The sequence below is a fragment of the Lithobates pipiens genome, unplaced genomic scaffold (assembly GCF_037356315.1).
Source record: "Lithobates pipiens isolate NorthernLeopardFrog02 unplaced genomic scaffold, aLitPip1_a1.2 Scaffold_13, whole genome shotgun sequence".
In the NCBI taxonomy this organism is placed as follows: domain Eukaryota; kingdom Metazoa; phylum Chordata; class Amphibia; order Anura; family Ranidae; genus Lithobates; species Lithobates pipiens.
In genome coordinates, this window is record NW_027507718.1 from 138,345,846 (window position 1) to 138,373,695 (window position 27,850).

A 27,850-nucleotide genomic window follows, 5' to 3' on the forward strand; every position below is an offset into this window, starting at 1 on the left:
GAAAGGGGCCTAAGGCTGCTTTCACACTGATGTGCTGTGGACTTTTCTTGGGGTTAGCTGCACTTTGCTATAGAATTCTATTATATCCTGCAGGTGTTGTGCACTTTCTGAAAGCGCACCAAACCCGTAGGTAATAACAGGGGTCTATGGCTCAGTGCAGTTTGAAAGCAGCCCGATAACCACTGCAGAACAGATATGCCCATATATACACTGTGATTATAGTATTAAACATACCTTTAATAACAGTCTTCAATTGGGGTATCGCCAGTTGTTGCTGTTCCAGGCAGAGTGCATTTGGTATCACTCCGCCTGTTACATGATGTGGCGCTATACAGGAAGCATCGTCTTATGTGGCTCTGCTATGCAACCGCTTGCTTCCTCTACCGCCGGCTTCATTCACAACACTGATGCTCTGGGATGCCGGGTCAGGAACCTGCGATCTGGGCTTGCCAACCAGCCATCCCAGAGCAGGAGGTCGCAGGCCACATCAGATGGCTCCGCAGGACACATGTGGACCCCTGGCCACTGGTTGGGCACCCCTGATGTAGAGTCAGTGCAGGGACATCCCTTGTTCACAGTGGACATTCCAGCATTTCTTCAGCAGCATAGAGTGGTGTCACTGTAGTTCGACACCCCACCAGTAGAAACTGTCATTTGGTACATCAGGCCAGCCTAGTGATACTACTACTTCATAATATGGTGCCATTACTGTCTGTCATCCTGGAAGTTGTAGGAACTACTAGCACTCTGTTGTCTGAGTGATGGTTACTGGAAAACTGCTTATCTCTATATAAATATACAAATTATTATACAACTCCAAGGCCTGCGTGTGAAATCTCTCTGATTGTGTACCCCAGCCTTAGACCCCTCCACACTGGTGCTGCAGTTTATTGTTTTGGGAAATAGAAACAATATGGGATTATTCACACCTAAATAATGGCATTACAATATGTGCTGCATGAACACAGAACAGTGTAAATCCAACCTAGGTGGCCATGCATATTTTACATACAGCAGCAAGTGCAATGAGGCAAAAGAAAGTATGGTTTTTTTATTCATGCAGTTTTTTTGTCATACTTGTAGAAAGTAAATGTAAGGCTATGTTCACATTATCTCGTAGGCAGGTGCAGTTTGTCCCCATCCTATATGTGGCGCTGTGTTGCTGTAACGCTTTGCAGATAGAGGGGAGGCTGAGAGGAACATTGTTCCTCTGCAGACTCCTTAGGAGTCAACAGGAGAGCACCTGTTCAACTGGACATTCTAACACAGAGTGACCTTCCACAGCCATCTTTAGTATGGGCAGCATTAATAGATATTTGTACTCTGCTGGATATGGTGTTCATTTGGGAGTGGACAGTGTAGGAAAAGGATCCATGCTTGTCAGGGACAGAGATAGCTTCAAGGAAAGGTTTCTGTGCGAGTAGGGAGAGATTAGTGACACGGCTGGATGCCTTACTACTCACTGGTCCCTGGAACCATTTCATAGCTTCCTCAAGTGCCACCACCCTACCAGTCAGCCACTCCTCCTGCAGGTGAAGCCCCAGTAAAATGTGTGATACCTTGTGGTGCTGAAGATATACAGCTGCACATCAGGGTTACTGTGCCTGTTACCACCAGCATTACTGAACCTGTTACCACCAGAAGTGCTACTGAGTGGCATCGGGGGGGGTTCAGATAAGCGGAGCTTCCATTTTTGGGTGGAACTCCGTTTTAACTTGGGTACTACCTTCCTGCCCACAAGCTTTTTGCTGTGCAGGATAGGGCAAAAGTGATTTTCAGCAGGGGGTGGTTTGATGTGTGTGTTCCAGCACATCATATTGCTTATTATTGCTATATGTTTGTATTAATTTTTTTTCATAGTGACACTTCGTCCACGTCACGTCACTGCTGTATGCTGACATGCGGTTAGTGTATAAAAATAGAGGCATGCTGCATTTTTCCACACTGCACATCACACCAGTGTTGCATTTGAATGGAACACATGGAAAACAATTGTTTTCTTTGTGCACTAATGTTAAGCTGTGTTTATTCAGAGCAGAAAAATGAGGGTCACTGCACATAGTGTGAATGAACCCTTAGAAGCCACATGACTTTAGATTTGTGTCTTTTCAAATACTGTTATGGTATGTACACACCCAAATGTTGCACAAACTCCTCCACAATCACTATCACACTCGGCGATGCCCGTTCTTGGCACACCCACATTATTAGTGCTCTGACCCTGCTGCATGTAAGAAGTTCACAGTCTACACTGTTTTACACCATCAAGTCCCTCCTCTGCCTTGGGTGTGACCATATTATCATCACTGGACTTTGCCTAGCCCTAAAATACCTAATCATGCAAATCTTTTAGGTTCAGAGTTTTGAGCATGAGCACAGCGCAGGAGTGACCCAGAGTCCTGGCAAGGTGAGCAAAAGCTGAAGGAAGGGACATACATATTTTAAACTCAAGTAATAGAATGCAAGTGGTTCTAGGGTCAGGGGAATGGCTGGGAACACAAATTTTGAGAAGGCTAAATTGTGTCATTGAAGATTCCAGAGGGTAGAGGCAATGACAGTGGGAGTCTTTAACTGCACTACACTAAACAAAGATCTTTAAAATATACCTAAAGGCTAAACTTTTTTTCTCTAGATTTTCAGGCTGCTGAGCAAATTTTAACATTACACCCCAACAGGGCTGCTCACATGCCGTGGCATATTCAACTTGGGCTGTAGAGTTTGACAGGCGGCACCACCTGACAAACTCGCCCATTCACATCAATGGCGTTGCGTCTCAGCCACCATGCAACCATGAGCAATACACACAATTACATTTACAGAGTCAAATTAAGGGGTGAGGAGGTGATAAAAAAACTCCCCACCACCTGTCAAATGCCCTTGGAAAACCTAAACACCGATTGCTCTTCAGAGGGCATCACAAATATAAAAGAGCCCTATTTGTCGTGTTTACCATTAGCAGAGTGAAAGTGAAAGAAAATTCCAAATTTAGGGTTGTCACTAGAACAGGAATAGAGGGGAAATCTTCAGTTCTGGTGACAACCAGGGATTTGATCTTTTTGCAGGGATTTCTCCTTAGTTAGTTTTTCGCTATGGGACAGGATACGAATTAAAATCTCCTCAATGGGACACAGATGGCCAAAAAAGAAAAATGACAGGGGTTGTAACCATTCCTTTCTCTATCCAAAATGGAAAAAAATAAAAAATAAAATTGGGGGCTTTAATTCTACTATAAGTGATGACAATTTATTTTAATATGTAAAATGTCAACATATTTACAACTTGTATTAGTATTCAAATAACAATTTGTTATGCATTTTGTGTGCATGCACTTCCTTTATGTACAATTTGTATATGAATTATATATTATTACGTATTATACATACATATATATATATATACATACACACACACACACACACATATATATATATATACATACACACACACACACACACACACACACACACACACACACACACACACACACACACACATATATATATATATATATATATATATATATATATATATATATATACACACATATACATATACATATATATATATACATATATACATACACACACACACACACACATATGAATACATTATATATATATATATATATATATACACACACACACACACACACTTTTATTATAGGTTCTTCAAAAAGTCTTGCAGTTTTTTTAAACTATTATATAATGTATGTATATAAAAGTATATAAATGTATATAAAAGTGCAAAGACCCCTTGTATATATTATTCATGTATTTATAGTGTATGAACCTAGATACACCTAAAACTTTAAAGACACATGTAGTTGATACATTTTTTAATTGGGTTTTATTTTATGGCTTCTATACAATTTGGTGTGTCAAGAATTAGCTTACTGCACGCAGGACTTTCAGTTGCTAAGTTCATGCAATATGTGCACATATACTTCTTAAGGGACATGTAATTGCGTTTTAAGACTTTTGTATGGCTCTTTTCATGTGTGCAGTCAGCGTGTTTGTGTTTGTAAGATGCTCAGTGGTAACATTCCTGGAATTATCAGTTGCTGGTGTTATCAGCAGCTTGCAGCAGTACAGGACCATTCCTAATCGCACCCCCTGCCTTGGTTAACTTTGCTACATGCACATATTCAGCATTATGCTATTTTACATATTAAAGTGGAAGTAAACCCATCGATATAAACATTTCAAAAAAGTTACATTCCCAGCACTTGCCGGAAATGTAACTGTCACATTTGTTTGTGCTCTCAGTCAAACTGTCAAATCATCCAATGGCTGGTGTCATAACTGATCACATGTGCAGCATCATGGCAGTTAGAGATTAAGTTGAGGGCAAAATGGCAGCTTCCTTGGTTGAAAACAATAGGAGAGTTTACTTCCATTTTAAAGGATTTTGCAAAACAACAAAAATACCTAAAATGACGCACACATGTTGGTATAAAGTGCTGTATGCTGCATTTGTGCATTCTGCATCTTAAAAGTGTTTTCACTTTTGCAGTTAAATTTGAGAAAACCCATTCACACGTGTTCCCATTCACACAGCATGGCTAAAACTTTTAAAAAATGTATATATTACTTACCTTTTTGAAAGTCTCTTAAAGTTGTTGTACACCCTCTACAACCACTTTTACCTACAGGTAAGCCTATATTAAGGCTTACCTTAGGGTTACCACCTGTTCTTCAAGTCAAACCTGAACACTTTAGCGGTGTACAGCAATTTTTTTTTATAGTATAAATGTAGCAGCCATAACCCTTTGTAGGGCGGCCTTGACTTATTGGGCTTACTGGTTACCTCCGCTTGACTTGTTCTTCCATGTCTAGGGGTTCCCAGGGTTGATACCCAACAACTTGGACGCTGACACCAATAAAGTCCTTTTGAAAGGTTTTATTTTGCAGGGGTAACATCCAACAACACTTGTCTCGTATAGGAACAGAGGGCAAGGGTGAAGAACTCAGGCACCTTGAACTGCAGACATAACAAAGTCTCTCATACCATCCAGAGAGTAGCCACTCGCAGCTGGGCACTTCAAGGCTGAACAGATCTCTAGCCAGAAATCATGGCAATCAGCACGCTGATTCAGAACTTGTCAAAACTCTGAACATGTACAAGTGAACAGGAACCTTTTTCCTCAGTACCTGGAACGTTCTCGGTCTCCTTGATAGTACTGGGAAAAGTGTGGATTCGTCAATATCCTTCCCAACTCAGTAACCAGGCACTTCTCAGAATGCCACTTGTCGTCCCTCCTCCGAAGAGTCCTCCCCCTGTCACTTTCACGAGCTGTGGTGCCCCTCCAAGCCAAGAGCACACCCGGACACCTTGAATCCTCCCTCAGTTACTGCGCCTCGGACCAGCCGGTTCCGAGACTCGGGAACAGATGGATCGCTGCCCCAGACCAGTCGGGTTTATTGGGGGTAACCCATAGAATCATGCTGCGGGATGTCGAACACCCCGTGACCGTGACCCCTCGCGGGGCTACCCCGGTCCTGGAAACAAGAACAGACCGCTAGGGCCTCATGAATTCCTCCATTTAACACGTGACCTCCACATCTTAAGTACCCCTTCCCAGACTCCTCAGCGGGGCCCAGCACACCCACTGATTGATTTCCGAGAAGGCTGATACCTAAAGCGTCCAACCAGGCCTGGTTCTGGCCTGTCATGTGCACCTGTTCACATGACCAAGCAGAACTTCTAACACAGCCCAGCCAAACTGATGTCAAAGTTAACCTACATAATTAACCCTCAGAACCGCTACTGTTCTGAGGCAAAAACGAAATTTACACATGAATGACACTTTGTCCAAAATGTTATCCACTACATAATCTATACATATATTTTGCAATTAAATAACATTTATAATCATATGACGTGAATAACAAGAGTCTCCTTTTACATCAAAGTCTACAGAGTTCCCCTTTTACATCTGGTATCTGCAGAATTCCCTTTTCACATCTGAACTCGCAGAGTTCCCTTATACTGTAAGGGGGGACTCTGCAGACTCTTATGTAAGGGAGAACTGTGGAGACTCTGACATAAGGGATGCTCTGGGAACCCTGATTTAAGGGTGAACACTGATAAGTCTGAGGTATGGAAAGCACTCTGATGTAAGGGGGAATGCTGTAGCCTCTGGTGTAAAGGGGAACTTGGATGCAAAGGATGCTCTGAGAACCATGATTACCTTGGTGTACTCATTCAGAGGCAGGAGAGAATAGAGGGGACACTTCAGTCACAGACAGGAATGGATGGTGACCTCACTCACCCCTTGGCAGTTATCCAGGTGTATCTGAGGCTGCTGGACTCCAAACTTTCCTTTTCTGAGGCACAGAACTGGGGATTGGATTGTGGGCAGAAGCAGAGGGGTAGGGGCAGGAGGAAGAGGATCAGATTGAGCCCTCTCCTCTCCCGTCTGTGTGTGTGTGTGTGAGGGGGGATTGTAAGTGCTGGCTTTGGGCAGCGTGAAAGAGTCTAATGCCCCGTACACACAATCGGACTCTGGTCCGCCGGACAATTCGACCGTGTGTGTGGACTTTGAAAGAAGTCTTGAATCAAAATTGTCCGCTTGTCTGTGTGCTAATCCGCCAGACTTTCCAAATGAACGGACTAGCCCACACATGGACTAAAGTCCTTTCATTTTGAACGTGACTTCAGGTACGATGGGGCTAGCGAGACTGACACCTCGCAAGTCCTGTTGCCTGGTATGGGTTTTGAAGGTAACCCCTACGCCGATAAACGGCGTGGGGGTCCCCCCAAAGTCCATACCAGACCCTTTTCCGAGCACGCAGCCCAGCTGGTCAGGAAAGGGGGTGGGGACAAGCGAACGCCCCCCCCCAAGCCATACCAGGCCGCATGCCCTCAACATGGGGGGGGGTGGGTTCTTTGAAGAAGGCGGGCCCCCCACCCCAAAGCACCTTGTCCCCATGTTGATGAGGACAAGAGCCTCTTCCCGACAACCCTGGCCGTTGGTTGTCGGTGTCTACGGGCGGGGGGCTTATCGGAATCCGGGAGCCCCCTTTAACAAGGAGGCCCCCAGATTCTGGACCCCTACCCTATGTGAATGAGTATGGGTACAATGTACTCCTACCCATTCACCGGGGGGGAAAAAAACACAGGTTTTTAAAGTAGTTTATTAGGCAGCTCCGGGGGTATTCTTGCTGGGCTCCTCCGCTATCTTCTGCTCTTTTGCCGCTCTTTTGCTAGCGGAGGAGCCCGGCTTTCTCCTTCGTCGTTGTCGCCGTCTGGGGGTCTTCTTCCAAATTTGGGGGTCTTCTTCTGACTTTGGGGGTCTTTCCAGCCTGTTCTCCTGCTCTTTGGTTCTTCTGCCAGGCTCCTCCGCTATCTTCTTCCAGCTCTTTTACTAGTGTTGGCCTAGTCTTCTCATTTGCCGCCGCCGCCTTCTTCTTCTTCTCTTCTTCCAAGGCCAATAATAAATAACGTGTTATTTATTAGTGGCCTTGGAGTTATTGCTTTGACATTATGTTTTTGGTTGAATAATGATTTGATTTGGTACATTTTCTATATTTTTGGATGCATAGAATGCACTTATTGGTTAAGTTCTATTGGCAGATATTTTTGATCTTAAAAACGACGGGATATTTCTGTTGTGGTAACTTGCACAAATAAAAAAAAAATAATCTGATATCACTAGAAAAAAAAAGCCTTTGAAAATTTGTTTGCAATAACTCCATCAATATCACCAGCAGCTTCATTATTATCCCATTAAAGAAGAAGAGAATTGTGCGCATTTGGAGATTTCATAATTTGCCACGTCATGAATAATAATTCTCTATTACGAACCCTAGTTTATAAGACCGACCGCTTCTGCTTCCGAGCATGCGTATTTGTACTTTGGACTTTTGTCTGATGGACTTGTGTATACACGGAAAATCCAACAACACACATTTGTTGGTAGAAAATTTGAAGACATGCTAGCCAACATTTGTTGGCGGAAAGTCCGACAACAATTGTCTGATGAAGCATACACATGGTCGGATTTTCCACCAACAGCCTAACATTCAACATTTCTCGTCGGAAAGTCCGATTGTTTTAGGCTTCATGTACATGGGATGATTTAAAGCCTCTCCTAAATGATCAGAAAGTAAGTGACATTTAAAACCATTTTTTTGCAATGTTTACATGCCACGTTTAGTCTCGCTTGCGTTTTTTGTTTTGCAAACTGTCAAAAATGAAAAACTCCTCTGAACGAAACACAGCTAAACACAAGTTATCACATTTAAACGCATTTACAAGCTGTTACAGGCACTTGGTGTTTCAAATGCCTCTGAAGATCTGTCCTGAATGCATTTTTTTGCAATCCAGAAAATGCTTCTAAACCCAACTGCCTAGAAACTATTATAAATGACCCTGTGTACATGTACTGATAAGATAACATAGAAGAGAGTTCAGGGGCAGCTGAAAAAAAACGCACAACTGCTACTAAACATCTGTTTACCAGCAGCAGTGTACATTGAAGCCTTAGGCCGCGTACACACGGGCGGATTGTCTGCCCAACTAAATTCGTCAGACAATCCGACAGACAGTCCGTTCAAAATTTGAATGAACGGACTTGACCACACACGATGAGCAGACAGTCCGCTGAAAGCGTGCGTGATGACGTGTACAGCACGTACGACGGGACTAGAAAAACGACATCCTATACACTGCAATGCAACCTTCGGCCGTGTAAATCCTTTCTGAGCATGCGCCATACTTAGTCCGTCCAACTTGCCTACACACGAGCGGACTGTCCGCTGAAACCAAGTTTGGACGGACAAAACCAAGTTTGAACGGACAAAATTACGGAAATTCCGTAAGACTTTGTTCGTCAGACAGTCCGCTGAAAAAGTCCGCTGAAGCCCACACACGAGCGGATTGTCCGCTGAAACACGGTTCAGCGGACTAAGTTGGACAGACAATCCGCCCGTGTGTACTCGGCCTTAGTGTGTACCAGGCTTAAATGTAAGTTTTATTTTTTATTTTTTATTTTTTTTAAAAAGGAGGGTATACTTACCTCTCTGTGCAATTATATTGCATAGAGTGGTCCTTTACCTCCTCTTCTGGAGTTCCTTGCTGACGCTCTCCCCTCCTTCCTAATGCAAGTGCCCCCTTAGCAAGCCATGTGCTGAGGGGGCACCTATGCAGTTGCGCTTCAAATCCAGGCTATGTGCATCCATAGACACACACACAGCTCCAGTAAGCCAGGAGTTTGCCGACAGCAGCAGGAGCCTATAGTTCTCACTGCTCTAAGCCCTTGTACACACGGTCGGACATTCCGACGGAAAATGTCCGATCAGACCGTGTTGTCGGATATTCCGACCGTCAGACTTTTTCCGTCGGAATGTCCGACCAACAAACTTTGAGAGCTGGATATAAACAATTTTACGGCAACATGATTTGAACGTTTGTAAAGAATTCCGATCGGACAAAGTGCCACACATGCTCAGATCAAATTCCTAGACCAAAGCTATTGGCTACTAGCCTGAACGTAGTCCCGTCGTAACGAAATAACGTCATCACGTTCGGAACGATCAGATTTTCCGACAACTTTGTCCGACCGTGTGTATGCAACACCAGTTTCGGACAAAATCCGTCAGAAAAAATCCGACAGATTCGGAATGTCTGACCGTGTGTACAAGGGCTAACAGAATAGAATGCATTAAAGTAAAAAAACTTTTGACATTAGAACCACTTTAAAGCTAAAGTTTAGGTATGCATATTTTTGTATAGTTATATTGGTACATATATGTACATATACATGTTCCCTCCCTGTGGAATCTCTGTAATAGGTGGAAATTACTGTAGTGGGAGCTGCTACTACAGTGATTGCCGCTGTCTTCCAGGTTCCTTGCCAAGTGGCTGCCCTACTGTATGTACTGTGCCTTTCACAGAATGCCTTGCATTGTTTTAAATGAATGCAAGGAGTTTTTTTATTGGACTAGGTGTAGATTATGACATCACCACTTCCCCTCATCCAATCAGATAATTCCTTGCATTCTTTGAGAAAAATGCAAGGTGTCCTGTGAATGGCTCCTGTGTCAAGCAAGCGACCTCATGTGCACAGCACCCAGAAGCTAGTGGAAATCACTAGTGATTTCCAGTTTCAAGGGGGATCCCACAGGCATGTCACATGCATACTTACATTGTTCCAAGCTGGACCAATGTAACTATGCTAAAAAAAAAAAAAGCATACCAAAACTTCAACTTTAATTATTGCAAACCCAGCTCTCCAGCCCCCTCATAAACAAAGAGAACTAAGCATTTTACAGTGCTGGAATTTGCAGAAAATGGTACCTAAAATGGTAAACTGCCATTTTTTTTAATACCTTTATGTTATGCTGAATTCTGGAACATGTAACAAATATGAAGTAGGTGTTATCCCAGTTTGGCTGCAAAAGTGGTTTTACTGTTGAACTAGATAACATTAGAGTTACTAAAAAAAAAAATAGATTTTTATTCAAAATGTTTTTGTAGATTTTATCAAATGTTAGTGGTGTCAAACTCAATTGCAGTGACAAGAAAATTTGAAGGAGCAGAATGAAATATATTTCTCGAATTAATGAATTAAAGGCCTCGTTCACATGGGCATACTACAGCTTACACCTGTGTGAGGGTCGTGTTTGCCCACACTGGGATGCTGACAGCAGCTGCGTCCCATCTACATGAATGGTCCTCCCACGGGTATTCACTGTGTGAATGAGGCCTAACAATGCATGTGATTTTATTTGGGAAATGGCATTCATTTGAAAACCGAATGTTAAAAACAATATTTTTGTACAAATATTCATATGAAAATCTATGAATTGAATGTCAAACTAGCTCATATGGGTATGATGGTAATCTAGCATATTTGCATCCACTTAAAGGTGCAGGGCAGATATCCCAGAGGTCTGTGTCTCCTAAAAATAATTATAATTTTTTTGTGTAGAGCTGGCCATACATAGATTGAAATTTGGCTGGTTCAGCAGGGCCCAGCCATGATTCGATCCATGTATGAGCAGGCTAATTGCACCCAAGTGGATCCATGGATCGATTGCAGTACAACCAGCCTGTCAGATTTTTTACATTCAATTACTGCTGATGGCTATAGCTGCTTGCAATAATCATTGTGTTCTGCAAGTAGGGAAGGCTCCCCACCTGCTGGCAGAACACAATAGCACTGCGGGAGGCACTGTCGCATCAGTACTGACTGTGTTGATGGGGGAATCAAGGAATTTTCTTTCCTTCCACCAGTGACGGTAGGAAAGAAAATTGCATATTCTATGGGCTGCGTAGGCCCCTATAAGATCTTTATGCTTCAAGCAAAATTATGGTTTTGAGTGACAGAGCTCAGTTTGTTACAATAAATGATCTCCTGAACTATTGCTTTTCTTTATTGTTTGTAGTGATTTAGTTGTAGCAAAGTCACAGGCCTCTTTAGGCCTAATGGTGACCTCCAGAGTTAGGGTTAGGGAGGTCTGACATCCTTCAATGTAGAGTGTGTTACAAGGCATGGTGGGCACCAGACACTTTTTGAATGCAAAGAGATTCATTGTCTCTTAAATAGAACTGTAGGAGACAGGGTTAGGGCCAGGACACCCTTAGGTAGATGCAAAGATAATTATCAGACTCTGAGACTTCTATAGGTAGAAAACTATACAGATGAAGGCCTCCAACCGGACACCACTTCTGTATAGGTAGAACCGCTGTCTCCTATGGCAACAATCTTGTAGCTGTTACCAACGACAATTGTATTCACCTATTTGCAACATGAACAGTTCTCAGCTTTCCCCACACCCACTCACGGTAGGTCTTCATTCAACGAGCTCCCAGTCTCTCTTACTACACTTCAGATCTACTAGCCACTGGATCCCCCGAGCTCTTCCACTTTAGCACTCAGTATGGGTCCCTAGCTTGGCACTCACAGTTACTCCTCAAGCTTCAACCCTGCAGACACGTTATGTCCCTGTCTTGGCACTCACTGATGCTCCACAAGCATCACCTCTGCTGCCCATCTGAGTCCCTGACTTGGCACTTGCTGAAGTTTTCCCACTTATTCACCGCCCCCGGCTGGTGAGAAGTCTGCTTAGGTAATGGCCTCAGCTTACTCACAATGGTCTCCGTTAGCAAGGTGGATGGTCCCTTAGTGGCGACAGTTTCCCCTCTACCTCCGACCATGACTGGTTCCCCGGGCAGCGGAACTGTTACTTCTGGTTGGACTACAAACCCGCAGTCCCAAACTTACGCTGCCTTTCCTGCTTCTGGATAGGCCCTCAGACAACCTAGCAGGCAGATGTCCCCGGGATAGACCTTAGGTTTCTGGCATAGCAGCCCAGGGCACTGCAACACACGGCACAGAACCCCAATCACCTGACTCCACCCAAATAAATAGGCTCTCCCAGCAGGCAAAGGGACCCAAGAAAATCCCTGCCCATTGGCTGAGACACCCCATTCATTCCTCATCTATCCTTGCCATGCTCTTGTCTTATCTAATGTCACCAGCTACAATGCCACCTGGTGACAGTATAGAAAAGTGCAGCAATGCCAGAATTAGGGAGAAATCAATTGAACTCCTAACAACTGACCAAGGCATCTATTGCCCGGAAACTAAATTTGATAGCGGCCCTGCCTGAACATCAGTGTGCTACATCGTGATTGTTGAAATCCTGGACTATGATAAGGTTAATAGGTCTATGTTTGATATTGTTATCAACAAGATAGATATCAATATATATACACACACACATACATACATACACACACACCTTCATATCATTTGGATGCAAAGTAATAATTAACCATCTAAAAATAAGATAATTTTAAAAAGGGTCTGTTTCTGAACTTTGAATGTAGTCGGTACTTTGACCATTTGTAAGGAATTTATTAGACTGAGAGATACATATTCTTACCATTTGGATGCACAGTAATAATTAACTATATAAAAATAAAACAATTTAAAATGAGGGTGTGTAAAGCTAGTTTACATATAGTAGGTACTTTGGTCATTTCTAAGGAATTTATGACAAGATAAATTATATTACCCTATTACAAAATGGTAGTCATTTGCAAGTCTAAATAATTCCTTGGCTGAATAAAGTGATAATACTATAATACCTCTGAATAAAAAATAATTTATGGAAAGTAAAAAACACTGCAATTAAGCATGTAAGAAATATACCAGATTTTTCTGTGGTTTTAACAGTAAACTTTCTGTAGCTGTTAAAAGGGGGGCTGATTACTAAAGGCAAATGGGCTATTCACTTTGCAAAGGAATTAGACCCAAAGCTTAGTTAATTTGGTTTAGTTTTATTTTGCAAAAATATACCTGATCACGTGCAAGAAAAGTTAAGAAAAAACAAACAGCATTTTTGCTTGCACATGGTTGAATGAGGAAAATGTTATACTTACCTTACGGTGATTTTCTATTCCTGATGCAAGCATGACAGCATATATGTATAGGTAGGCTCAGCCCCCTGCCCTATCACAGGACCGGTTATACTATAAGATTAGGTCTCCTCCCTGCCTGTAGCATTCTCGTAATTTAGTATCACTGCGAGGCCTTTTTGTTTGTTTGTTTGTTTGTTTCTTTCTTTTCGTTTTATTTCTTTCTTTTTTTTTTTTTTTACGGGGGCAACCTATATGCTGTCATGCTTGCATCAGGAAAGAAAAATTACCGTTAGGTAAGTATAACATTTTCCACATTCCTGACACAGCATGACAGCATATACGTATGGGATGTACAAAAGCACCAGACAGATGGGCGGGTAATGCTATTTATAATACTATTTATTTAATACTATTTATTCTATATACACATTTATATAGTTGTATCTGTTTATGTCAATTGCTCCAATACCGAGCAGCCAAAATGTACTTTAGTTAAAGCCGCAGGGTCCACTTTATAGCGGTTCAAAAAAGTATTGAAGGTTACCCAGGTTGCTGCCTTACAGATTAGTACAGATGTGACCCCTCGGAAGTTTGCCCATGAGGTAGCCATCACCCGTGTGGAGTGAGCCCTAAGCTTGGTTGGGGGTTCTAGGATTCTAGGTTCTTTGCAGTATAAGCTCTCTATATGACCTTTCCTAGCCATGATGCAAGTGTCCTTGGGGACGCTGCCAGCCCTTTTCTACGCCCTTCTGGGATGAGGAACAGATTTTCTGTCCTCCTCTATGTAACTCTTTAAGATAGACCCTAAGTCCAGACTGTGTGGTATCTCTGATGTTTCTGCCTGGAAAGTTGGAAGTACCATTTCCTGATTCCTGTGGAATGGGGTATTAGGCCTGTAATGCGGTAGTGTTCGTAATATCACTCTGTCTGCCAGGTGGCAACAGTATGGTGGTTTATAGCCCAAGGCTTGTATATCTGACACCCTCCTGCCTGAGGTGATTGGCGTAAGAAGCACTGCTTTTAGAGAGATGTTCCATAGAGATGTAGTCTGTCCTAACTCGAAAAGGCCCTGAGATAAAAAGTCCAAAACTTTTTGAAATCCCATGGTGGGACATATAATCGTTCTGCGGGACTAATTCTCACACATGCCTTCAAGAACTGACGGATTAGGCACCGTGAAGACCACTTCACTCCTGACAATGCTGTCAGGGCTGAGATTTGTACCTTGAGTGCACCAACAGTAAAGCGTTTATCCAGACCTGTTCGGAGGAAGCTTAGAATCTCTGGTTCTAATGGTGTTCGGGGATCGAACTTCACAAAGGATATGAACTTTTCCCATATTTGAGAGTAGGTCTGGTTAGTTGTGGCTGTTCTTGCTTTCAACAGTGTTTCCACTACAGCTGCTGAACACCCTGTTTCTTCTAGCCTTCTCCTTTCAGTCTCTAGGCTGCTAAGTATAAAACTCTTGCGTCTGCATGTACCACTTGACCTTGTAGCAGGTTTGGTATGTTTGGAAGGGGTATCGGAGGTTCCACCGCTAAAGACTGCAGCAATGCGCACCACGATCTGCGTGAACACATTGGAATTATTGCTATCACCATCCCTGAGTGTGTTTTTACTCTGTTGAGTAGCTTGAAGATTAGTGCAATTAGAGGGAATACATAGGATAGTCTGCAAACCCATTTGGTGTTGAGAGCATTTGTTGCTTCTGCTTCTTGGAGCCTTGTCCTGACCAGAAAGCGCCTGTAATTTGTGTTGGCTGTGGTTGCCATTAGATCCAAGTCTGGGTAGCCCCAGTGTCTGCATATCCAATGGAAGACTGATTGGTTCAGGGACCATTCGCTGGGGTCTACGGTTCACCTGTTCAAGGTGCTGCATTAAAGTTTTGCGGGGCTGGCATATAGACTGTTGAAAGATGGGCTAGATGTTGTTTTGCCCACTCCATTATTGGTGTTACCTCAGTGAGTAGCGCCCGACTTTGCGTCCCACCCTGTCTTTTCACATAAGTGACCGCTGTCCTGTTCTCCATCTGGACGACCACACTTGTCCCCTGAACCTATTTGTGAAATGCTTTCAGTGCACGGAGGGCTGCCCTCAATTCTGTCACATTGGAGACCTCTCTCTGTCTGTGTTTCCACCTGCCTTGGGCTACGGGCCCATTGTAGTGTGCACCCCATCCCGATTTTGAGGCATCTGATGTTATCACTTGCGGGGAATCTTGTACTAGTTGATAGCATTTGTGGAGATTTGCCGGATCTCTCCACCATTCTAGGGACTTTCTCATCTCTGAAGTTAGTTGAATCCTCTGTTGGACTGATTGTTTTTTCCATTGATTGAGGAAACCTTTCTGGAATATCCTCAACCTCCAATGAGCCCACCTGACCATTGGGATCGTCGCAGATAATGTTCCCAGAAGACTGAGGCAACTTGATGCTGATAGATAGGTCATCTTCGATATCTCTTCCAACTTGGCTAGGAGTGCTGCCACCTTCTCCCTGGGCAGCTCTATCATGTTTCTGTGGGTGTCTAGGAATGCACCCAAAAACAATAGCCTTTGTGACGGCTCTAACTGGCTCTTCCGCTAACGTGTCGTAACGTGTCTATCAGTATCTGACGATGGTTCAACAGTATCTGCGGGCTTTCTGCCGTCAGCAGGATATCGTCTAAGTAGTGAAAGGCTTGTAGGCCTTGTTTGTGTAGAATAGCTATTATTGGTAAACAGACCAAACGGCAGGCACATGAATTGGAAATGCTGGTTTGACACTGCGAACTGCAGATATTTGTGGAACTGCGCATGCAGCGGGACATGCATCTTTTAGGTCGAGGGACAACATCCAGTTGCCCTTTGAAAGGGCTTGCGTTACTGAGTGCAATGACTCCATCTTGAAACTCTGGACCAAGATTAATTTGTTCAGGTCTCTTAGAGTCGCCTGTCTTTTTCTGAACCAAGAAAAGTGGTAAATATAGAAACCTTGCATTTGCTCCTGTATTGGTACTGGTTCTATAGTGCCCTTCTGTAGTAGCGTTTGGATATATTCAAATATTATCTGAGCTCTCTGTTGACTGAGTGGTAATCGTGTGGGAGAGAAGTGGGGGGTTTTGGGAAGGAATAGGAATTTCCAACGGTGTCCTGCTTGGACCACATCTATGACTCAGGGTTCTTTGACTCTCTCAGTCCAAACATGAGCGAATCTGTGCAACCTGGCACCTACTGCCCCCGTCTGGACTGCGGCACCGTCAAAAGGGTTTCTGCTGCTCCAAAGTCAATCCTGTCTTTGAAATTCATGCCACTGTATTTTGAGGTGTTCTCTCACTTTTTTTTATACGTTTTTAAGAGGTCTAAATTTTCTCACTTTATTTGGATACTGCTTCCTTCCCTGGAAGCGTGTTTGATTTGGTTTCACATCTTGCGGGAGCATACCCGACTTGCCTCCAGTGACTTGAAATCTCTAACTCCATTTTATTACCAAACAGGGCAGTTCCGTCAAACAGAATGCGACACCAGTTTACCTTTGACGATATATCCACATTTCATGGCTTGAGCCACAGTGGTCTCTTCGCCATTACCAATGACTGCATGGCCCTGGCTGAGCAGCGCATGGCATCAATCGCTGCTTCACCGACAAAGTCACCTGAAAGCTTGATGTTGGTTAATAATTTGAGGGATGTGGTCATATCTGCTTCTGATTGCAGATCTGCTTCTACGCTCTCTGCCCATGATGTAATGGCTTTGGCCAAAGAGGTAAGTGCCAAGACGGGTCTACATGCGTTGCCTGCTGCTAAGTAGGCTCTTTTCATATCTGGATCCATCCTTCTATCTAAAGGCTCCTCTCTTTTTGCACTCTTTTTTAGGATGTCATACAGACACATATACCTACCTGCCCTCACCTTAAGATACGTGGCTGGTCCCTAGGAGAGCTCATTTGACTCTGAAATTCACAGACAGTACTATCTCAGTCACTTGTCCCAACATGGGAATTGAAAACTTTTGATTTGCATGTCTCCTACCAGTGTCCTATTTCTGTGGCGCCTGACAAGTTCATGCTGGTGCACTTGTGTCCTCACGGATTGTGCTCCTCCCCTCCTTTAGAGCTATTTAAGTGCTGGGGTGGGTGTGCCCCTTCTGCGGCTTCCTGAGACGCTCCTCGCATCATTTCCGATACCGAAAGTACTTCCACGGCCATCTTACTGCACCCGGAAGTTATACCTTGTATTCTGATATCCAGCTTACTGGAAGTTGTGCTTCCACCATCTTGCGCCACTCAATGAGGCTGCTAGTCCCAGAAGTAGTGATTCCGCCATTTTGAGAATGGACAGCCCACTGCACGTTTGTGGTTTTCTGATGGCTCTCCTAGGTCAGATACCTGCTCCCCTCTCCAGTATCCTTGCGGGGTGAGGTCTCACCCATATAGGCATTCACGTCTGCCTTTACAGCAGGGAGCTTCAACACAGGAGAGGCTTGAACCTGTGCGGCTTGGTCAGAAGTGTCTGACAAGGTGAGAGAAAAATAAAAATCCTGCTCTCAGCAGTAGCATAACCGGCTGGTAGCAGTGAGGAAAAAAAGAGAATGCTGCAGGCAGGGAGGAGACCTAATCTTATAGTATAACTGGTCCTGTGATAGGGCAGGGGGCGGAGTCTACCCATACATATATGCTATCATGCTGTGTCAGGAATGATAGATTCAAGGAGGAAGCTTCTCATTCACTAAGCTTGGGGGAAAATTCTCAAGCAAATGCAACTTCTCTTGCAATTTGAACAGCCTACTTGCCTTTAGCAAATAAACCCCACAGTGTCTATAAAGTGTGGAAAAAAGGGGTGTGGCTGGAAGAACCTCACGATATACGGCACCTCATCCCAATTATTTAAACAAAAATATGTGGCCAGGGATAGAGAGAGGGGATTATAGCGGTACAAAAATTTTAACAATGTACTTTATTATAAATACACAATACAAAAACAGTAAACAGAAACCTTTAAAAATTCAGCATACAATAATATAGACGGGTACACAACAAATGTGTTTGAATTTGTAAGTATAGAGGAAAAAGCAGGCCTAGATCATGTGAAGGCCGGTAGTACAGGGTATCAGCTCCAAATGTTTCACCAATCCATTGGCTTCCTCAGGGAAGTGATATATGCCTGTACCAAAAATGAAAATTCTAAAAATAAAACAACAAAAAAACATACAAGAAGGGAGACAGCATAAGGTTACAGCGCAATTAGATTTATATATATTTATTATAAATTCAGAATGCATGGCATGGTCATAGGCCCCCCCCCCCCATGACTGGTGGGGGGGGGGGGTCTATGACCATGCCGTGCATTCTGAAATGATAGCAAATATATATAAATCTAATTGCACTGTAACCTTATGTTGTCTCTCCCTTTCTTGTGTTTTTTTTTTTTTTTTTTTTTTTTTTTTTTAGAATTTTCATTTTTGGTACAGGCATATATCACTTCCCTGAGGAAGCCAATGGTTTGGCGAAACATGTAGGAGCTTTTACCCTGTACTAACGGCCTTCATATGATCTAGGCCTGCTTTTTCCTCTATGCTTACAAATTCAATTCCTTTTTAGCTTTCTGTTAACTTTTTTTGTATTGTGTATTTATAATAATGTATATTGTTAAAATTTTTGTACATCATTTGCTATTTGGTATTCTTTGGCACCGCTATAATCCCCTCTCTCTATCCCTGGCCACATATCAAACCAAAAACTTTTTTCTAGCTTTTGATAGAGTAGGAGAGATTTTTAAAGTCTATCAGGTTTACTACTATCCAGGGCTCTGTTAGAAAGATTTATCCTTGTTCCCCACATACATGCCCACATGCTTTAGGAGCTACATGGACCTAGGCACCCAACTACACCAAACTTGCCCAGCAATTTGAGCATTTTGGTCAGAAATTTTTACCATAATATCCAACTTCTTAGGCACTACTATTCTTCCCGATTGTTTATACACCACACCCAAAAGCTTCACGATCGCTAATGAATTTGTAATCCTCAGCAGTTGTCACTGTATTCTCTTTGCACCATAACCCTCTACTGTAATGGTGCTTTGTGTCTTTAATAAATATTCCTGAATTGTCACCTTTGGATTCTGGCATACTACCCTTTTTTTGGCTGTACTTAACTTGGAAATGAAACTATAAAAATCTTTAAGAAGTACCCATAAGTGATCTACCTAGATGCTCTATTAAATTTGTGAATCACATTCTGACCTCTTTCAGACACTTAAATTGGAGTTCCACCCTTTTAAAAGTCAGCAGCTATAAAAAGTGTAGCTGCTGACTTTGAATAAACAGACACTCACTCGTCCCACGGTCCAGTGATTTATTTGTAAAACATTTGGAAACCCATTTATTATTTTCCTTCCACTTCACAATTGTGTACCACTTTGTGCTGGTCTATCACATAAAATCCAGATAAAATACACTTATATTTTTGGTTGTAACATGACAAAAAAAAAAGTGTATGAATACTTTTTCAAGGCACTGTATAGTAAAAGACTTTAGACACTTCTCGTGTTTCAACAACTTAACTGCATGCATTACATAATGTCTATATCATTGTCTACTGTCTTGAAATTCATGCATCATCAATATCTAGATGTTGTTTGTTACACTACCATTTGCTTTTAGCAATTGCATTGTTTGCTATTATTTCAAAATAAATTAACAGAAAGTTAAAACAAACATTACAATTGTAAAAATGATTTTACCAATGTATTTCCCTTTGTTTTTTCTACATTAGGTGTCAGTTAGTGGCGAAGAAGGAAGCTCGAACCAACCAGAATCTGAGTTATCCAAAGTTTATGGAAATGAGTATGACAAAACAGACTCTACTCAGACTATAGCAGATATCTCAACACAGTATCAAATTATTAGTTCATTGAATACTGACTCAAATACAGAAGATTTACAGAAAAACAATGAAGACATACAGAATACATTCAGATTAACAGAACTAACATCTGAAACACAAAATGAAAGGGAATTGAATGTGCATACAACGATCATTCATGCGGATGAAGAAATAACTTATATTTCTGAAGAGCGAAGGCAAAATACCACTAACACAGAGGCAAACATTGCTCCAGACGTAACCATGGACAGAGTGACCAGAAGCCAAATCTTTTCTCTCTCCTCATCCAGAAGTATAGATGGTTCCCGGGAAGATCTGACTAATTCCACACCTGAAGAAAGCCAAGTGGCAGATAAGAGAAAGGATGTGTGGATTCCCCCACCAGACCGAAATAGTAAGTTGAAAGTGCTGAGGGAGGAGGAACGTTTTGAACTACGTTCACATCGTTCAGAGACTAGCCCAAGCAAGCTCTTTGTTGACAGTGATGATGAAGATGGTGGAAAATCTAGGGTAGGTTCACATCAGTTTACCCCAGAGAAAGTATGGGAGCTTGAACAGGAAAGAAGAGACATTATCAAAAAGCAAGGTCAGCGTAAAAGCTTGGACACAGAAGATTTGATCAACATACAAGAGAGCAATGATTCCCCATTTACAAACAAAGAAGTGAATGGATCATCTGGTGGTCAAACTACAGCAGATGTAGACATGGAACAGATCAATTTTGAATCTGCCAGGCAGCAGTTTGTAATGTTAGAAAAGAAGAGGAACAGTCTGCCTATAACCCCTCGAATCCAGTACAGACCACCTAGGTTCTCTTCTCCGTCTCTATATGAAAACGACAGCTATTCAGATGTTGCCAAGCCGCAAGAGTCATCCATATTGGAGCAGAACATAAAAGCATATAAAAATAAAGGTACTGTTATCCAAGAGACAACTGGTAGGGAAAGAAGTGCGAGTTTACTTCGTAAACAGTTCTTAAAGGATTTTACTTTAGATTCTGTAGATAGTATAGAGCAGGAAGAGCCAACTGAAGTTTACAGAGTTGAGACTTCGCAGTTGAAATCAGAAGAGAAAGACGACATTCCAAACCCCAGTGATGAGACTCCTATTGAAAGAGAAATCCGTCTTGCATTGCAAAGAGAGGAAAATTTAAGGAGAGAAAGGGGAATTCAGCATTCAGTGGAATCGAAAGAGATAGTAGAAATACAAAAAAATCCAGTGCTGTCTGTTTCCCCAGAAAAACAGATGTCCAAAAAGAACACAGACAAAGCTCGCACTGCCTTCTTCCTTCAAAGAGAAATTCAAAGAGAAGAGCAAAGGGAAGCTGATTTAAAAAATGAAGGAAAAGTGGCTGGGCTTTATGATAAAGGAAATGCTCAAGAATTAGATGAGCGCAGAAAGTTGTTTGAGCTGCCAGATGAAATACCGGTTCAGCCACAGAAAACAACAACCAAAACTACCTCCAAGGAAATCATAGCTGACATCCAAGCTAGTACAATCCAGAGAGACTCAGGGGAGGAAAACGAGACAACTAATTTTACAGTCATTGATGCTCCTTTACCCTACAGTGTAAGAACTAAGTGGAAACCAACACCACTCAACCCCTACAGAACCAGAAGGCTAAGTATGGATAATATTCTAGATGTATGGTCACCTACTGAAACCACTACAGCTCAGGAAACGTCAGAGGAAATATTTGTTCACAAACAGAATTTTCAAGTTCAGCCTTTGAAGTTCAGCATACAGGTACAAGAAGGTCAGGCTGAAGAGGAAAAGGACGATAAGATGGAGAAAGCACCAGAATCTGCTAATGGAGGTTTGAAATACAATATGAGGCTGAGGCCTTCACGTTCTATTGTGATTGAGGAAGAAATCCGCAACACATTAGAGAGAGATCGGGAATTACAAGAACAAAGAAGAAATAGTGAACTTACTCCTGTTGTCACATCCAAAGAAGAGCATTATGGATATAATCAGTATGGAAGGCCATCGCTAACATCAGGTAAACAGCTGCTCTTCATAAAATACAGTGAATCCGGAAAGTATGCACAGCGCTTTTTTTTCGCATTTTGTAATGTTACAGCCTTATTCCAAAATGGGTTAAATTCATTATTTTCCTCGAAATTCTACAAACCATACCATAAGGACAGAAGTTAGTTTGAAATCCTTGCAAATTTATAATAAAAAAAAAAAAAAAAATCACAAGTACATAAGTATCCACAGCCGTTGCTCAATACTTTGTTGAAGCACCTTTGGTACCAAGTACAGCCTCAAGTATTTTTGAGTATGATGCTACAAGCTTGGCATACCTATTTTTGGGCAGTTTCTCCCATTCTTCTTTGCAGAATCTCTCAAGCTAAATCAGGTTGGATGGGGAGTGTCAGTGCACAGCCATTTTCAGATCACTCCAGAGAGCACTCTGGAGTGATCTGAAAATGGCACTCCAGGGGGCACTCTTTACTTCTAAAGAGGAAAAAATATTTAATCTCCAAATACACAAAGGTTTCTTCACAGAAAGAGCTGTGAAAATGTGGAATAGACTCCCTCCAGAGGTAGTTCTGGCAAGCTCAGTCGATTGCTTTAAAATAGACCTGGATTCTTTCCTAAATGTACATAATATAACTGGCTCCTGACATTTATAGGTAAAGTTGATCCAGGAAAAATTTGATTGCCTCTCGGGGATCAGGAAGGAATTTTTTCCCCTGCTATAGAAAATTGGATTATGCTTTGCTGGGGTTTTTCGCCTTCCTCTGGATCAACTACGGGTATAGGATTGTGTATACGGGATTGTATTTTTTTTGTTTGAACTAGATTGACTTGTGTCTTTTTTTCAACCTGACTAACTATGTAATCACAGAGTTGTCCTGTAGCCACTCCTTTTTTATCTTGGCTGCGTGCTTAGGGTTGTTGTCCTGTTGGAAGACGAACCTTTGCTCCAATCTGAGGTCCAGAGCGCTCTGAAGCAGGTTTTCATCAGGGATGTCTCTGTACATTGCTGCATTCATCTTTCCCTCGATCCTGACTAGTCTCCTAGTTCCTGCCGCTGAAAAACATCCCCACAGCATGATGCTGCCACCAACATGCTTCACTGCAGGAATCGTATTGGCCAGGTGATTAGCAGTGCCTGGTTTTCTCCAGACACGACACTTGCCATTCAGGCCAAAAAGTTCAATCTTTGATTCCTCCAGAGAATTTTGTTTCTCATGGTCTGAGAGTCCTTCGAGCGCCTTTTGGCAAACTCCACATGGGCTGTCATGTGCCTTTTCTGAGGAGTGGCTTCCACCTGGCTACTCTTCCATACAGGCCTGATTGGTGGATTGCTGCAGATTATTGTTCTTTTGGAAGATTCTCCTCTTTCCACAGAGAAATGCTGGAGCTCTGTCAGCGGGACCATCGGGTTCTTGGTCACCTCCCTGACTAAGACCCTTCTCCCCTGATCACTCAGTTTGGCCTGGGCGGTCCACTCCAGGAAGTGTCCTGGCAGTTCCAAACTTCTTCCATTTATGGATGGGTGAGACCACTGTGCTTATTGGCACCTTTGATGCTGCAGAAATTTTACTGTAGCCTTCCCCAGATCTGTGCCTCAATATAATCCTGTCTCAGCAGTCTACAGACAATTCCTTAGACTTCATGGCTTGGTTTGTGCTCTGACATGCATTGTTAACTGTGGAACCTTATAAAGACTGGTGTGTGCCTTTCCAAATCATGTCCAGTCATCTGAATTTACCACAGGTGGACTCCAAGTTGTAGAAGCATCTCAAGGATGATCAGTGGAAACAGAATGCACCTAAGCTCAATTTTGAAATGTCAGTTTGGAATGGTGGCAAGGATGGGAAGTGTCATTATAATGGGGGATTTTAATTATTCAGACATAGACTGGGCAGAAGGAACCGCACATTCATCTAAGGTTTGCCATTTCCTAAATGTTTTACAGGACAATTTCATGGCTCAGATGGTAAATGCACCAACAAGAAACAATGCATTACTAGACCTACTGATTACTAACAATACAGACTTGATCATGGATAAAGAAATATGGGGCAACTTAGAAAACAGCAATCACAGGTCAGGTCAATTAATTTCAGCATAAATCACACAAATAGGAAACATAAGAGGAATACAAAGACGCTGAATTTCAAAAGAGCCAACTTCCAGAAACTACACTCCTTGCTAGAAGATACTAAATGGGATAAAATCCTAGGAACAAAGAACACGGAGGAAAAATAGCTGTGCTTTAGGAGCATATTAAATAAGGTTAGCCAGTGCATCTCAATAATATACATTTAAAAGAGCTAATAAAAGCCCTGGGTGGCTTAACGCCAACATAAAAATCATCATTAGCATTCCAACTGTACAAAGAATGCAATAAGAAATGTAAGGGTGTAATCAGGGAGGTTAAGATAGAACACAAAAGGCACATATCGAAGGAGAGTAAGAAAATCCCAATAAATTCATTAAAGTGGGGTACCCCCTAAAAAAAAAAAATTAAAAGTCAGCAGCTACAAATACTGCAGCTGCTGGCTTTTAATAATCGGACACTTACCTGTCCCGGGTTCCAGCGATGCGGGGGAACGAAGCCCCCCCCTCGCTCCCCGCTCCGCTCGCGGCGCCGTCATGCATACTGTGGGCACCCGGCTGTGGCTTCACAGCCGGGCACCCACTGCGCATGCGCGAGCGGCGCAGGGCGCCGTGATACGCCGTACAGTCACCTGGGACACGTGACAGGTCCCAGGTGAATGTGCGGCGCGAGGGGAAGTGATGTCACCAGCCCGGGCAATGAAGAAGGCAGACTACGAGGGACCCCCTAGCAACCGGTATTTAGAGGTGAGTAAAAAATTTTTTTTTTGCCAATTATTTTTTTTTGATTTTTTTTAAGATTTTTAAGTGGTTTTATTTTTTGGGGGGCAACTCCACTTTAAGTACATAAATAGTAAAAGAGGCAGGACAGATCATAATGGCCACATAAAGAGTGATGAAGGGATTCTGGATAAAAAAGGATGGTGAGATGGTGAAGGTTTTGAATGTTTTCTTCTCCTCAGTCTTCACAAAAGAAACAGGGGGCTTCAGTAACCAAAACTGCAATGTTTATCCTCATGACACTTCACAGGAAGCACCCCCATGGTTAACAGAGGATAAAATCAGAAACAGACTTAAAAAAACTTAACACAAATAAGTCACCGGGACCAGATGGCTTGCACCCGAGGGTCCTTAAGGAGCTCAGTCAAGTAATTGCCAGACCGTTGTTCCTAATTTTTTACGAACAGTCTACTGACTGGTCTGATACCAGCTGATTGGAGAAAAGCCAATGGAGTACCAATCTTTTAAAAAGGACCAAGATATATCCCATGGAACTACAGAACAGTTAGCCTAACATGACTAGTATGCAAGCTCTTGGAAGGGATGATAAGGGACTATATGCAAGATTTTAGTAATGAAAACGGTATCATTAGCAGAAATCAGCATGGATTCATGAAAAAATCATTCTTGGCAAACAAATCTATCAACCTTCTATGAAGAGGTGAGCTACCATCTAGATAAAGGAAGGCCCATAGACGGTAATCTGAATTTTGCAAAGGCGTTTGATACAGTTCCCCACAAAAGTTTACTATACAAGCTAAGGTCTGTCGGCATGGATCTGGATTAAAAACTGGCTACAAGGGCGAGTTCAGAGGGTAGTGATAAATGGGGAGTACTTGAAATGATCCAATGTGGAAAGTGGGGTCCATCAGGGTTCTGTCCTGGGACTAATCCTATTTAACCACTTCAGCCCTGGGAAGTTTTGGCTGCTCAATGACCAGGCCATTTTTTGCCATACGGCACTGCAATGCTTTAACTGACAATTGCACAGTTTTGCAACACTGTACCTCAAACAAAATTGTCCTTTTTTTCCCCACAAATACAGCTTTCTTTTGGTGGTATTTAATCACCTCTGCAGTTTTTATTTTTTGCGCTATAAACAAAAGAAGAGCGTCAATTTTGAAAAAACACAATATCTTTTACTTTTTGCTATAATAAATATCCCAAATTTTTTCCTCAGTTTAGGCCGATATGTATTCTTCTACAATAAGTGTATATTGATCGGTTTGCGCAAAAGTTATAGCATCTACAAAATAGGGAATAGATTTATGGCATTTTTATTATTTTTTTACTAGTAATACCGGTGATCAGCGATTTTTATCGAGACTGCAATATTGCGGCAGACAGATCGGACACTTTTGACACATTTTTGGGACCAGTGACAATTATACAGCGATCAGGGCTATAAAAATGCACTGATTACTGCCCGCCAGGCACTCACATTGGCTCCGGCGGCCCTTAGTGGTCAAAAGGCCAAGCAACATAAGGAAACGTTGTTTTGCCCAGGGGAGCCAACCTGCCGCAGTACAACTACAGGGGCTGGTCAGGAAGGGGTTAATGTATTCATAAATGATCTGGAGAATGGGATAAACAGCTCAATCTCAGTATTTGTGGATGATACTAAGCTAAGCTAAGCAGGGCAATAGATTCTCCGCAAAATGTGGAAACCTTGCAAGAAGATCTGAACAAATTAATGGGGTGGGTATCTACACGGCAAATGAGATTTATTGTAGAAAAATGTAAAATAATGCATTTAGATGGCAAAAACATGAATGCAATCTACTCACTAGAGGGAGAACCATTGGGAGAATCTAGGATGGAAAAGAACCTGGGGGTCCTAGTAGATGACAGGCTCTGCAGTGGCATACAATGCTGCAAGCAAAACCAATAGATTATTGGCATGCCTTAAAAAGGGAATTAACTCCAGAGATAAAATGATAATTCTCCCGCTCTACAACACTCTGGTCCAGCCGTACCTGGAGTATGCCATCCAGTTCTAGGCTCCAGTCCTTAGGAAGGATGTGCTGGAAATGGAATGAGTACAAAGAAGAGCAACATAACTAATAAAGGGTCTGGAGGATCTTAGTTATGAGGGAAGATTACGAGCACTGAACTTATTCTCTCTGGAGAAGAGACACTTGAGAGGGGATATGATTTCAACGTTCAAATACCATACTGGTGACCCCACAATAGGGATAAAACTTTTCCTCAAAAGTGCATTTAAAAAGACTAGCAGCCATTCACTATAATTAGAGGAAAATCAATTTAACTTGAAACTACGTAGAGAGTTCTTTACAGTAAGAGCAGTAAGGATGTGGAATTCTCTTCCACAAGCAGTGGTTTCAGCAGGGAGCATAGATAATTAAAAAAAACTATTAGATAGGCACCTAAACGACCACAGCATGCAGGGATACACAATGTAATATTGATATAAAAGTGTACACATACAGGTTGGACTTGATGGACTTGTGCCTTTTTCAATCTTACCAACTATGTAACTATGCCAAAGGCTGTGAATACTTATGTACATGGGCTTTTTTTTGTTTTTTTTAATTTGCGAAAATTTCAAACAAACTTCTTTCACATTGTCATTATGGGGTATTGTTGGTAGAATTTAATTAATTAATGAATTAAATTAAGAAATTAATGAATTTAATCCATTTTGGAATGAGGCTATAACATAGAAAGATGTGTAAAAAGTGAAGTGCTGTGAATTCTTTCCGGATGCACTGTATATGTATATATTAATGACATTTTCC

General features: G+C 42.3%; 1 protein-coding gene across 4 annotated transcripts in view; it reads left to right on the top strand.

Annotated features, from left to right (window-relative positions):
• The window catches only part of MISP (mitotic spindle positioning), a 223,219-nt gene that overhangs the window by 134,892 nt on the left and 60,477 nt on the right, over nucleotides 1–27,850 (top strand). For all 4 annotated transcript variants that reach the window (XM_077475639.1, XM_077475641.1, XM_077475638.1 and 1 more), the window contains one exon: nucleotides 20,124–22,236. In XM_077475639.1, the coding sequence (XP_077331765.1) occupies nucleotides 20,124–22,236 (2,113 nt within the window). The remainder of the gene's footprint in view (nucleotides 1–20,123; nucleotides 22,237–27,850) is intronic.